Consider the following 15660-nt stretch of genomic DNA (forward strand, 5'->3'; position numbering starts at 1 on the left):
TCTGTATGTCTAATGGGACATTACTTTATTTATGTACCGGGGACTCCCATCCCGACGACGGGGAATGATTCAGGCATGTGAATCAATGAAAGATACCCTAATATTGGATAAGTTAACTTATTGAGGAACAATCTTTCTGATGGATACTGAATGTGCAAGTTGCTAAGGCACCACAGTGGATCCAGAAGCTTGACATAGCTCTCCTGCCCCAATACGTGGCACCTGAGCTTCCATGGTAGGAGCTTTGTGTGTAAAACAAAACGGTCTGATCCGCACAAGCAACACCTCTCTGGATTTCCTGAGTGTCTAGTTTTCAAAAATACTTTGGTTGGTGGTTTCTTGGTGTTTTCCCACAATTAGTTTTTTGCACCACAATTTCCAGCATTCGAAAATCTTGGAGGAAAATAGAAACAATAATGTAGGAAGTAATATAACGATAAAAGATATTGATATGGTGTAAAATTTAGCCATCTAACATTTGTCACTATTTCACAGCACAATCAAATTGCCATTCAAAATGAAAACTAAATGAAGTCTACATATGTTTACTAAATATATATACTGAGGATTTAAAGTGCAATTACCGAGTCTTCACATGCACCAGCAGAGATGGTTATATTCTGAGACATTCCAACATGCATCTTGCTAAAGTGCGTATTTAAGCTACCAATGCTTTTAAAGTTGCAGCTGCATTCTGAGCAGTGAAATATAGGACCATCCGGATCCTGTTGGGCATATGGAAAAGAAAAAAACACAAGTTTGTATGTCAATATGGGGAACAATTGTTTCATCTCCACAAACATTTTAACACTGATAAATCAAAAATAGAAAACGCTGAAAAAAATACACCAAAAATTAACATCAAAATAAAAAGTTCACAAAAAAGACTTTTAAACATGTTTCCTTTACTTATTCTGTAGCCCACCTTTCCAGTCCAACATGCTTTTTCCAACTTGTGTCCCACTTGTCAATTTCCTTTTTGGCACAATTGCCTTCATAATTGGTGAATTAAAGCCAACAAAAATACAAATAATGAAATTAACCCAGATATAATTTAAATTATCTACAGCACACAATTAAGAAAATCTTGTCGATATAGCAGCATTCCAATTTTTTGCCTAAAATATTTTTCTATTGCTGTGAATGATATTTAACAATGCCAGGTGAATCTGCTTTACAACCACAACTCCTGCTAGAAAAGAACAAGCACTGCCAAAGTCAATAGGTCTTGGCCATGCAAGAGCTATTAGCTTTGCGAATATGTTTTAGCCTTGTTGTACACCAGCTTGGCTGCTGTTCAGCATGGCTAAAAGTCAGTGTTGCAAAGTGGAGAGTTGGTGATTACAGTGGAGTGTTATTAAGTGGCATAGAGAGTTAGGAATGGTGTGGAGTTGAGTAGAGTAAAGTGAAGGGTCATGGAGTGGCGTTGAGTGACATAGTATTGTGGAGGGTTATAGAGGAACTAGAGTGTTGTAGAGTGGAAGGGCATAGAGTGCAGTTGAGGGTCACAGAGTGAATTGGTATGGAGTGTTGTGGTGTGGCGTAGGCGCTGTTGCGTAGAGTATAGTGTTGTAAACAGTGTGGCTTAGAGCAGAGTAGATTGTTGAAGAGTGGAATGGCAGAGTGGAGTAGTGTAGTAGAGTGGAATGACAGTGGAGTAGAGTATTGTAATGTGGAGTGGCGTGGCACAGGCTGTCCTAGAGTGGTGTGGAGTAGTGTGTTGTACAATAGAGTGGAATAAAGTGGCATGGCATGGCATACAGGGGGTGTTGTAGAGTGGCATAGTGTGGAGTACAGTGTCAGAATGGAGTTGAGTTTAATGGAGTAGAGCATCAGAGTAGATTGTTGTAGAGTGGCCTAGAGAGAAGTGACCCAAACAGCAGTGGTGCAGAATAGATTGGCATAGAGTGCTGTGGTGTAGTGTGCACTGGTTTTGAGTAAAGTGGTGTAGAGTGCTTTGGCGCAGAGTAGAGTGGCGCAGAGTGGACTGCAGTGGCGTAGAGTGCAATGACATTGAGTGAAGCGGCACAGGGTGTACTAGAGTCGCATAAAGTAGATGGTTTCAAGAGTTGAGTGAAGTGGCGCAGGGTGAGGGGAAGTGGGGCAAAATAGAGTGCAGAGGTGTACAGTAGAGGCTTAGAGTGCGGTGGCGTAGAGTGCCGTGACATGGAGAGCAGTGGGGCATAGCAGATTAGTAGATGGCGTACAGTGCAGTGATGCGATGTGGAATGGAGTCGTTAGTAGTGGGGTAATTGTAGTGGGGTAGATTGCAGTTGTGTAGATTATAGTGTCGTAGATTGTAGTGGCAGAGTGCAGTGGTGCAGAGTAGTATAGAGTTCAGTGGCAGAGAGTGTAGTCTTGGAGTAGAGTGTTTTGGACTTCAGTCTTGCAGAGTAGAGTGCTTTGTGTGCAAGGGCAGTGTTCAATGACAGTGCAGTGGTGCAGAGTAGAACAGAGTGGCATAGAGTGCAGTGGTGCAGAGTAGATGGCATACAGTGCATTGTTTTTAAGTAAAGTGGTGTAGAATACATTGGGTAGAGTACAGTGGTTTAGAGTAGAATGGCGTAGGGGTGCAGCGTAGAGTGCAGTGGCATAGACTGCACTAATGTACAGTGCAGTGGCATAGAGTGGAGCAGTGCAGGGTGGAATAGAGTGGCATAGTGTGCAGTGGCATAGAGTAGCGTGCAGTAGAATGCAGTGTTAAGAGTTAAGAGGAGCGATGCAGAGTATAGTGGTGTAGAGTGTAGTGCATTGGCATAGAGTGCAGTGGTGTCGGGAACAACAAGACCTTATGGAATAATTCTTGGTGGCCCCAAAGTTTGGGACTTTTGCCCACCGCAGTACCATAAACCAGAAAGCTCAGAGTAATGTTGGCTAACAAACTCACTTTTATGGATCACTCCAATCAGGTAGCATCTTCATGTTTTCTAATTTTAAAAATTCTATAAATTAAAAAAACACAATTTGCCATATCTCCATCCTGATCTTAGGAAAACTAGGATCTTGGCTCTGGTTGTCTCTAAGATCGACTATTGTAATGCCCTCTTGGTAAGAGCACAATCTCGAGTTAAATAAAAATTGCAGACTCTCTAAAAAGTAGCCGCCAGAACAAACCTCCCTCAATTATATTCAGTATTCAAATTCATCAGAGAACTTTATTCGCTCCCTGTCAGGGAACGTGTTCAATTTAAAGCTATGCTAGACCCATAAGGGAATACATCAAAATGGTCAGGGTTTTCTCCATGATTCCTTTAAACTGTACCAACTAGTACAGCTCTACGGTTTAGGACAGCCAACAAAGTTGAAGTTCCTAAAATAAGGATAACAAACTGGGAAGTAAGAACTTCCCTTTCTCAGCTTCTAAATGGGGGAATAAATTACCACCCATCTTAGAGCTCAGACTAACCTGTTAAGATTCTGGAAAGAGCTCATGCCCCCAGCTCTGTGTTGGAAATGCAGGCAAATACGGTCACTTGTACAATGGACGCATGGCATAGGATAGGGAAACGTTTACAGGCCCCGTTGCTTTATACAGCACGACTGCCGTTGACTTATCACCCACATATGGCACTTTATCAGGAAATGGGTTTTCGGAACATGTGTCGTCGGTTGAGAATCCAGACATGGGGCGACCTATTCCAGGACGGGATCTTTCGCTCTCGGGAACACTTCTTTGGGGATAAAGTGCCTACACCCCTGGAGTTGTTTTATTTCCTACGGTTGCGAGAGGGCCTGAAGACCGTCCTACCGCAATACCCTCGGGTACCCCCTAGTGTAGCTCCGCTTACAGTTGTGTTGAGTAGCGCGGATGGTGCACATCTAGTCTCCAATATATATAAAACCCTTCGGACGGAACTGCCGGTCGTAGAGAGCACGGCTAGAGCACACTGGTCCCATGACCTTGGTAGAGACGTCGCCGATGACCAATGGGAATACTGCTGTAACCTATCTGGGGAGGTGATGTCTAGCTGTCGCTTTAAAATTATACACTACAAGTTCCTCCATCAGCTGTATTACACGCCCGCTAGGAAAGTCAGATTTGGCTTGGCTGACTCAGATAAATGTGAGAGATGTGGACAAGGAGGGGCAGACTTCCTCCATTTGGCATGGACATGCATGCAGGTGCAGGAATATTGGTCGCGAGTTTGCGAGGGCCTCTCCCTTATGCTAGGCACTACACTGGAATTGGATCCTCTACTGTTTCTACTGGGCTATACGGCGCACATAGCGAGGAATGTCAGAAAATACACTAATGTTGCACTGTTGCTGGCGAGACGACACCTGGCCTGCAGATGGGGGCGGGGTCGGGCCCCTAAATTCAAAGACTGGTTGCAAGATATGTTGTACTGCCAGGAACAGTATGGAATTTTCTCTGAGTTGCTGCCTCCGACATCTAGGCCGGCTGACATTTGGGGTCCTCTGCAGACGTACCTTCTCCTAACTGCATCACAAGGGACAGAGGGTGCTGGGGTGGTTGATGAGATCCCGTTAATGGATTCGGAATAGATCATGGGGTTGTAAGTAGGAATGGAGCAGGGAATGGTGAGGAGCCTATTAACCCTACCACTGTTTTCCAATCGAATGTATGGGTATCCAATCGAACACCGTTACAGTGAAACTGGTGGATTCTGTGGGGTTGAAAGATCTGCGTTATTGTAACTGCTTGATGTTGTGGAAATATGTCACTGATTTACTCTGACTCTTACCTGAGCTGCCTTGGATCAGAGCTGTGTTGCCACCCCCTCTTGGCAGGTGTGGCTTTGTATTGTAGCAGTCCTGTGCTATACGTTTATAATAACTGTTATAACGGCTCTAATTACACATCCACCGCCCCAGATGATATGTCCCCGTATATTGTTGTCTAACTAGTTGCGAACTTGCGAAAACCCTGTCACAGGCTGACTCCTGAATTACTGCTGTGTTGTTGACCGAGACCATAATGCTCTCATTTTTACTCATTGTTACCACAGGTACCACCTTCGAAATGCATGTGTATCGCTGCCGGCCTGATATGGTTGTAGGCACACTGCTGTGTATGTAACCTCACTCAACAATAAAAGTTTATATAGAAAAAAAAAAAAAAAAGATTCTGGAAAGAGCTGAAAACCTAGCTCTTTAACATAGGTTAGATCCCAAAGTAAATTGAGCCTCCATTTATCACTGTTGTCTCAGGTTTTTCAGCACACTAGCGACAAGACGCCACCTGGCAGCAGTGCGCTTTACAAAACCTCATAACAGTAGAGTGGTGCAAAGTTCAGTGGCAGAGAGTGCAGAGTTGCAGAATAGATATACTGTGCAGTGGTGTATAGTAGAGTGGCGTAGAGTGCAGTGGTGCAGAGTAGAGTAGTGCAGAGTAGTTAATGTGGCATAGAGAGAAGTGGCGCAGAGTGCAGTGGTGTAGAGTAAACTGAGTGGCGTGGATAGAAGTGGCATTGAGTACAGTGGTGCAGAATAGAATGGAGTGATATAGAGTGCAGTGGCATAGAGTACATTGTTGCAGAGTAGGGTACAGTGGCCCAGTGCAGTGGCGTTGAGTGTACTGGTTTTGATTAATGTGGTGTAGAGTGCAGTGGGGTAAAGTGGAGTAGTGCAGAGTGGAATACAGTGGTGTAGAGTACAGTGGCAGAGAGTAGCCGTAGAGCATGGTGGTGAAGATTGGCTTTGAATGGATTCACATACAGTGAAGTTGCGTAGAGAGGAGTGATGCAGAGTAGAGTGGTGTGCAGTGCAATGGCGTGTATTTCAGTGGTGCAGAGTAGAGTGGCGTTAATTTCAGTAGCAGTGTGTGCAGAGTTGTGGAATAGATGTAAATGGCCTACAGTGATTGGTGCAGAATGCAGTAGAGTGTAGTGGTGTGCAGAGTAATGTTGCACAGAGTATAGTGACGCAGAGTAGAATAAAGTGGAGTAGAGTGCAGTGGTGTAGAGTGGAGTGGTACAGCCTAGAGTGCATTGGATTAGAGTGGGGTGGAGTAGAGTGGGGTGGAGTAGAGTGGGGTGGAGTAGAGCGGGGTGGAGTAGAGCGGGGTGGAGTAGAGCGGGGTGGAGTAGAGCGGGGTGGAGTAGAGCGGGGTGGAGTAGAGCGGGGTGGAGTAGAGCGGGGTGGAGTAGAGCGGGGTGGAGTAGAGCGGGGTGGAGTAGAGCGGGGTGGAGTAGAGCGGGGTGGAGTAGAGCGGGGTGGAGTAGAGCGGGGTGGAGTAGAGCGGGGTGGAGTAGAGCGGGGTGGAGTAGAGCGGGGTGGAGTAGAGCGGGGTGGAGTAGAGCGGGGTGGAGTAGAGCGGGGTGGAGTAGAGCGGGGTGGAGTAGAGCGGGGTGGAGTAGAGGGGGGTGGAGTAGAGGGGGGTGGAGTAGAGGGGGGTGGAGTAGAGCATAAAGTAGAGTGGCATAAAGTAGAGTGGCATAAAGTAGAGTTGTAGGAAGGTGGAATCTGACTGCATGGTTACCCCCACTTTTATCCTGGTGTTTTGCTGGTTTTTGACTTGTCCGACTGGGATCCTGCTATCCATGACACCAGTCTATCTGCTTTCTCCCTTAAATTGCAATGCATGTACTTTAGGTACACTCCAGATTGGATACTGGAGTACCCTTATCAGTCCTTAGTATATGGTACACCATGTACCCAGAGCATAGGTACCCCAGAGGCCTCCCAGGGGCTGAAGCATGTATTATGCCACCCCTGAGAGACCATTCAAAATGGCACCACAGGTTTGCTACTGCAGCCTGTGTAAGGTGGTGCATGCACCCCTTACTTAGATATAGGTTACCTATATCTATTCTAAATCATCACTGTACATATCAACCTATCAGTCACGCCTATGGCAGGCCTTATCAATCCTGAAGGCAGGGTGCTGGGTTTTGTGTGAGAGGGTGCCCCTGCATGAGCAGAGCCCCTCTGCAGCCTTTGGAACCAATTCTCCGGGGTTGTCTGTGATGCAGCCAAACCATATATATTTAAAGTGCATTATAACCTCGCTGTAAATGCTAACTTTAAAACAGCTGCTTAGAAACATGTCATGTTTGTCAAACACCTTGGAATCATACCTCCACAACAGTAACTGGTGGATTCCACCGGACACTTTTCATCTTCCTGGCAGCAGCACTTCTTCACATCACGCCATTGAAAACAACAAGGGTTTCCGACACCACTTGACCCCTATGCACCCGGCTCCTCTGGGATAGGTAACACGGGTACCTCGGTACTCACAAGGGTGCTGGCCTTAGAACCTTCTATGTTCCAAAGGGTTTGCTTGAAGTCCTCTCCGAAGTGTCCTTAAACTGTAATTTTCTAACCACGACTTTCCCAAAGAGTTGTACGGAACAGGCGTCAGTGTACTCACACTGCACCTTCCTCCGTGGGCTCCCTGTGTCACTCCTTTGGGTGGTTCCTTGGGGTCCCAGCGATTCTAAGTGCTCTAGGCACTATGTCTAGTGAAGTTCTTGTTGTTATACCATTTTCTTAGTATATGGTTCGGTCTCCCACTAGAGCTCGCTGTGTTTTGTGCTATTTACTGTCGTTCTATTGATTAATTATTGTGTGCCTTGTGCTCTAATCTCATAAAGAGGTTAGTAGAGAGTGTTCAGTAATAAATACATATATTATATACAACACTTGTGTGGTTCTCCTTTCATTTGATTATTCAGGAGGTTCTGATCTGGTAAAACAAGGTGCTTTACATTCCTTCAAGACTTAGCCTTAAAGCTGCTCTCCATAGCTACCACTAGGATAGCTTTCATTAAGGTTCTCTTTAACATAATCACCACAAGGGTTGTGTGGACCGGTACAGAGAGCCCACTTTAACTAGTGGACAGCATATACCAGGCCAACTTCTCACAAGAGTGGCATAAAGTAGAGTGCAGTGGGGTAGGGTGGAGTGGGGTAGGGTGGAGTGGTGCAGAGTAGAGTGGAATGGGGCAAAGTGGAGTATGTATGGTGTAGCAGTGCACTGCTGTTACAGACAACACATCCTCAATTGATGCGACCATCACATTTGCATAGGCATACAGTTTTACTTATAAAAGTATACAGCGAACAGACAATAATGTGTTGAGATGTCATCCCCTAGTGTATTGATTTGTTTTGATGGTATTAAAATATTTCTGTCCACCACACTTCAGAATTACCCTCAGTAGCAACCATGATTGTCACAGAAATCCTCAAACTTTGAAGTCAGAGAAAGAAAAGTAAACACCAAGCTCCCTAGAAGACAAAGCCCAACATTTAACCACTGCCTTCGAAAGCACTGCAAATGTAACAAGATAAAAACAAGATTTAGAGGCCAATTTACAGAAAGGGAGCACTCAGAAGTATACTCTAAATGAGGTTTGGTCAAAGAAAGAGACAAACTCAAGCCTAAAACAAAGCCAGATAACAGTAAGCAAGAACATGTGAGTAACAAACCACAAGCCAATGGTCAGCAACAGGCAGAATGCATTCCCAGGGAAGCTTTCTCAATTCCCCAAGATGCTGTTAGTAAGCTTCGACATAAAAATGTTAAGTCAAAAGGTCTGGAAATGAAAAACAATCTAGTACTCTGAAGCAAATGTTTTACTCAATGGGGAAAGAAAATAGTTCATAAAGCAAGGGCAACAGACAAAAACAGAAATAATCACAGAAAACAAATGCCGACTGTCGTAAAATGTCAAGAATCTCAGAGTGGAGTATAAAAGGTGAGCCAAGCTTTCTAGCAATTAATCACTCCAACTGCCAATGTTAAAACCACAAGGGTCCATGGAGCCTGCTGAGTTTCCATATGGAAGTAAATTTGTGGGGCTATGGCTAAGCTCCTACGTGGGAGCTAGGTACTGTGAGAGCAGAACTGTGTTCTCCATCTCATCCTTGTTTGCCTGTGGAAATCAGAGCAGCAGTGGGTCCATCCTCCACAACTGCTGAAAGCCAAAATGGTGCCTTGGCAGAACGAAGCGGATTACTAAAAAAAGGCAGTTGCACACATGAGGCAGACAGAAGGGACACTCCCAGGGGAGGTGAGGTGGCCCAGAGTGACTAGAGTAACTTTAGAGGATCACAAGGTAACCGTTCTCAAGGACAGCCATGATCATCCGCAGCTAACTGGTGTGCAGTGATGCAAATGAGGTAATAGAATGGTGTGACAGAGCCAAGTTGTGGAAGGGCAGAAAGTCTGAAACAAGCAGATCAGCTTAGTGAGTGTGGCTCCGTTGAACTGGAGACACCTGGGAAACCTGTAATAAGTTAGATTTCAGACCTTGGGTCTCTGCCTGCTTCAATTATCTTAATGGGAGATAACAAAACAACATACCGCCCAATGAGATTCAACTGAAGGAAGACAGCCAGAAGACTTTTTCAACTTACAAAGACCCTTCACTTCACGGCGCAATAGGTAAGTAGATGAGAGAAATGATCCTGTGGTGCAAGTAGCCATGAATGACACCTATGCATTTTTTTTAATATGTCCATGGTTGTGAGCTTAGAAATAGTGGTCCTTTCATATCTCTATAAATTTGGGATTGCACGTATCATGCAATTTAACGTGTGCTTTCTTGTACATTGACATTTGAAAGCTGACTTACATCTGAAAGCAAAACATGTAGAGAAATTCAATTGATAATTACAGATGCTCTGCTATTGTATGCTCCCATAACTGATGCAAATGGTGCCTCAGTTTCGTGGATGGGCTTATTACCCACAAAAGGAAAGGTTCTGAAACACAACATAGAAACATCAACAGTTTTCCTTTAAAATGTATTAATTCTAGTGGTCTGCTGTGCTTGGGATCGGCTAGCACCCACGCAAACTTACTAATCCACGGAATTTATGAAAAACAGACAGTCAGAGGAGTCGAGGGGCGAGTGACTTCCATGGATCCCACTACGTTTTCTTATGCAGGATGCCCTACAAATATCAAACTTTGGCTAAAATGATGTACTTTCACCACATTTCTGTGAGGGAAAGTTCTGGAATCTGCAAGGTAAAACAAAAACTCTACTACCGAGAACCATACCAGTCCAGAAAGAAATGGTAATCCAGTTGTGTGGGTGAGTCTTCACAGTCAACATTTGGACCGTGTAAATTCATTGTGGTGTCAACAAGGACTTCACATTGAGGGTGCGTGGCTTGCACCCAAACAGCATGGTCCCCTAGCTGCGCAGGGTATCAGCTGATCAACGGATGCTTTTAATACACCTGCTTCAGTCTACAATAAAGAATGCAGCAGATCAATCTACCATGGCCGAAAGGATGATTATTCAGGAGTAAATGTAGGTGCACTAACCGAGCACCAGCGTGAAAGTTCGAGCGGGGTCCTCCTGCCTGCTCCAGCCAGGAGCCTAGACACACCATGTCGCAGAGCGTACCTGAAAGACTCCTGTGGCACCGCTCCAACATACCACCAGCCATGCTCTTGAACACGTAAAGGGAGGCAGCCCTGGCCTACTTGCAGGGTGGGCCCATCTCTTTTCATTCTTCACAACAAGGGCTATGTTGTAAAAAATCTTAAAACGGGGAGTGGGGCGTAAAATATAAAGCCCAATATAAAGCCCAAGGAGGACTAGGCAAAGTATGAGGTGTTTAGCTAAATTACTATATTTAAGCTTTACTCTAGCAAACCTATCTGGGCGAAGGTGCATATAATGGTCCTGATATACATTGTGTCCCTGGTGCAATTACAGTATCAAGACATAAGGGATAACACATAAGCTGCCCACTTTGGTTTATTACATGGTCTAGTACATATACAAAATATTTGGCATACGATATAGCTACAATCTGACTGGCATAGGCACAAAGTATTGAGCATAATGAGTGCGGAATACCAGTTGCACCTTGTGTATTCGTTAATGGAATATAGGGTGGATTTAACAGTCTCAACATTGTTCTCTCTCAAAGAAAGGGATGAAACTGGAGTCTAAAATATATCAAAGTAAGTCTAACAGTAGCTGCTATAGTGCAAACATAAAAATCTTCAGGGCCACAGCTGGTAACTGTATCCCAATATTTGAAGAATTAGAAAACTGCTCACAAGAGAACATTTGCATACATTGTCTGGTGGAAAGAAGAAGCTCCAAACCTTAAAGCACTAAGAGTATCAATGTTCTGCTCCCTTCTAGGAGACAATCTAGTTTGGAGAGGCTTGACAGGGTACATAGAATCGGCTGGAGGTGGTTGCGAAATTCTGCAACTTTCCTAACAGTTACAAAGTTTTAAAACAACGAAATATTAAGAAGAGATCAGATTCCAAGATAATGTTCTTTCATTTTACAACGCATCTTCAGAGCCAAAACAAAGAATTCACTCAAACTAGTCAAGGACATACTCAACGGTGAAGGTATCCAGTATAGAAGGACTTATGAACTTAGAGAGACTGAAGGAGCTGCTGAAAAAGGAGTTCAATTAGACTCCTCAGGATTCAGCAGCTGACACACTTTGAACCGAAATCGTAGGTCCAGAAAAGCAAGATGGAAAGAAAACAAGCATTTACAATGCAATGGCCTTGCCCTTGTTAAAGTTACAGCTATTGGCATTGCTCATGACATTATTTTTGTTTTTAAAACATATAAATAAATGGCATTGTCGTTTACAATGCCAATAGCTTAATCTCTCGCAAATGCAAGACCTATTGCATTTGTACCCACACACCCACACACACAGAGCCACACGCACCCACACACACAGAGCCACACACACAGAGACAGAGCCACACACACACACAGAGCCACACAAATACATAGAGCCACACACACACAGAGCCACACACACACACAAAGCCACACACACACACACACACACACAGCCCCACACACACACACACAGCCACACACAGACCACACACACAGAGCCACACAGAGCCACACACACAGAGCCACACACACACACAGAGCCACACACACACACACAGCCCCACACACACACACACACACACAGCCACACACACACACACACACACACACACACACACAGAGTCACACACACACACAGAGTCACACACACATAGCCACACACACATAGCCACACACACAGAGCCACACACACACAGAGCCACACACACACACACACAGAGCCCCCACACACACACACAGAGCCCCCCCCACACACACAGAGCCACACACACACACAGAGCCCCCCAAACACACAGAGCCACACACACAGAGCCACACACACACACACAGCCACACAAACACAAACAGAGCCACACACACACACACACACACACAGAGCAACACACACACACAGAGCCACACAAATACATAGAGCCACACACACACACAGAGCCACACACACACAAAGCCACACACACACACACACACACACACACACACCCACACACAGACCACACACACATAGAGCCACACACAGAGCCACACACACAGAGCCACACACACACAGAGCCACACACAGAGTCACACACACAGAGCCACACACACATAGCCACACACACAGAGCCACACACACACAGAGCCACACACACACACAGAGCCCCAACACACACACAGCCACACACACACACACACACACACACAGAGCCACACACACACACACACACAGAGCCACACACACACACACACACACAGAGCCACACACACACAGAGCCACACACACACAGAGCCACACACACACACACACACACACACACACACAGCCACACACACACACAGAGCCACACACACACACACAGAGCCACACACACACACACACACACAGAGCCACACACACACACAGAGCCACACACACACAGAGCCACACACACACAGAGCCACACACACACAGAGCCACACACACACACACACACACACACACACACACACAGCCACACACACACACACACACACACACACACACACACACCCACACACAGACCACACACACAGAGCCACACACAGAGCCACACACACAGAGCCACACACACACAGAGCCACACACAGAGTCACACACACAGAGCCACACACACATAGCCACACACACAGAGCCACACACACACAGAGCCACACACACACACAGAGCCCCAACACACACACAGCCACACACACACACACACACACACACAGAGCCACACACACACACACACACACAGAGCCACACACACACACACACACACAGAGCCACACACACACAGAGCCACACACACACAGAGCCACACACACACACACACACACACACACAGCCACACACACACACAGAGCCACACACACACACACAGAGCCACACACACACACACACACACAGAGCCACACACACACACACACACAGAGCCACACAGCTTCCTTTGGAAATGATGCTTGTCTGAACCAAATTCCAAATGAAAAAGTATTGATGTCCCATTACTGAATACGATTTCATTATTTCATTATTAAAAACTGACCTCTTTCCCTTGGTTGGTGTCAGGGAACACTCGAAGACAGACAATCAAGCAGCAATTATCGTGGAAACTGTTTTCTACTCTCCAGTAGGCGGCTTTTACATTTTTACACTGCTTCAACTGTAGATGTTGCTGGAAAAGGAAACTATATATGCCTACTCGGTTACTCAAGCAGAAAATTACTGTTGATGCTTTAATATGAGATTGCGTGTGCTAAATGTGTGAAGGTCGTAGTTTGATTAAATCATGGCGCAGTGTAAACTGGGTAACAGTTTGGTACAGGGATGTTTAACGACTGCATCTCTTACAAAACTAAACATTTTATTTGACTCAATGCAGTGTAGTTTGATTATGACATCATTAGACTACAGAGTTAATAATAAGATGTATGGTGGTGAAAGTCATTCGATAGTATGTCCGTGTTCACTCTATCATTAACTGACAGGCTGTATAGCCCTTGATGTGTTCCTGACCTGCAGCTTTGTATTTTTTGTATTTTCTGAATGACAGGTGGCTTGAGCGAGACCAAGCTTCTGGGGACACGTGATCATCTGACACGGGGTCCGTTTTTTATGGATGGTTGCCGGTATACTTGATATTAGCAACCACAAGGTAATCCTTTATATATGTCTCAGATGGGGCAGGGATCTCATGTGCTCTCGTTAATTACTCCCAATGCCAGGGGACAATGGATTCACTGCGTCGTCATGTTTTTATGTTGTAACAGGTACTCTGAGTGTGAAGATTTACATCTGAGAAACCCCTTGTTTGCCCTGATGAAGTTATTGGAATGTAGAACAACAAAACATGTTGGCACGGCATTTAAGTAAATATGGCATATAATTAACCATTTTTAACTGGGAGGTTTGCAGCATCGGAATAAAGATTGGAACGCCAGCAAACCTCACCAATTTTCACTTTTTATTCACTTTTTATTCACTTATGGACCTAATACAAGGTCTATATTCTTTGGGGTTCTAGCTGTTTAGGTGTAGCAACAAGCACATATTTGAGTTATTATTTACTACTAGCACACCTTTTCTTGCTTTTTATTTAACACTGAGCTTCCTTGCTCGTTTCTTCTTCACACTTTATAACAGAGAGAGAGTGACCGATGAGAAGTGGGTAAACTGGTGATTGTTAACCAGGAACCCCCTCGGGTGTTACTACCGTGAGGCACTCTCTCTCCACTCACAATATTCTTTATTGGTGAGGGGTCTTGCCTGTTACTACGCTTTTACATTTTACAGAAAAATACACCTTGACCTAGAGGAGTAGTGTTCAACTTACACACCCAAGGGGCCCTCACTTTTTTTTTATATATATAATAAGCCCCGGAGGTCACTTAGTTAGGTGTTTGATCTGGTATGGCCCCTTATTGTAATATATTTCTCTGAGAGGGGGGCGGCCTTACTGTATACCCCCTATACTCCATTGTGTGTGGTCTATCAACCTAGCGCCTGAAGCAGTCCATGCGAGTGCAGACGAGCCTAACCAAGTCCCTTACTAATATTCAGACAAACCTCTTGCAAACCTATGAAAAACGTGAGCAGATAGAAATATATGGCTATACTGAACTGATAACCAAATCTCATGCAAGCCTAATGAAAACCTACAATGTAAAAGAAGAACAGATTGAAGCGTAAAGTGTGTCATACAAGCCTACACTGTAATAGAGTGATTTCATTTGATCATCTAACAAGCCGTCACTCCGTCAATCACACTCATCTGCAGCTAGACTATTGTTTTATGCTGCCAGGATCAGGGAATATAAAATGTTGGCCACTACTAACTGTTTGCTATGTAATCCTGGAGAATAGCCTATTCGAAATCAAGTAGAGAGCCAATAAGCCAAACTGAGCCCTGCAAGCATACTGGCATCACACTATCATACCAATTTGTCTACCTGACATTTATACTCAGCATTAGCAAATCCAGTGTTCATGCCGTTTGACTTTCAAAATGGCGGCCACTGCCAAATTCTTTCTACGTAATATCTGAGATCTGACTATCGTCTCCTGAAGTGTATCTCTGACTCAGATACTCGCGAAATCCACTGATCAGCATGTTAAACTTACCAACTCTCTATATGCATGTACAGGTCTCATCGCTGTAGGAAAAGGCCTTGTTTAGCTCTACAACCAAGAGACAGACCCTGCCCAGCTTCTAGGACTAACCTTGCAACTGTCTTAAGGGTAATTTTGGTCTCTATTAAAGCCTCAAGAAAGTATTCCGCTCGATTGAAAATGGAAGATAAAGACAACAAAACAAGCCTGAAAAGAATCAAGGCTGACCCGCTGAATCCTGATTTGCCTACTAAAAGTAAACAAGAC

The 15660-nt window shown here is 44.8% G+C and overlaps 1 protein-coding gene across 5 annotated transcripts in view; it reads right to left on the reverse strand.

The window, feature by feature from the left end:
* ZNF236 (zinc finger protein 236) overlaps positions 1-15660 on the reverse strand; it is a 1196152-nt gene that overhangs the window by 949358 nt on the left and 231134 nt on the right. For all 5 annotated transcript variants that reach the window (XM_078687874.1, XM_078687872.1, XM_078687873.1 and 2 more), the window contains exon 7: positions 585-725. In XM_078687874.1, the coding sequence (XP_078544000.1) occupies positions 585-725 (141 nt within the window). The remainder of the gene's footprint in view (positions 1-584; positions 726-15660) is intronic.

The sequence above is a fragment of the Lissotriton helveticus genome, chromosome 4_1, assembly GCF_964261635.1.
Source record: "Lissotriton helveticus chromosome 4_1, aLisHel1.1, whole genome shotgun sequence".
Lineage (NCBI taxonomy): Eukaryota > Metazoa > Chordata > Amphibia > Caudata > Salamandridae > Lissotriton > Lissotriton helveticus.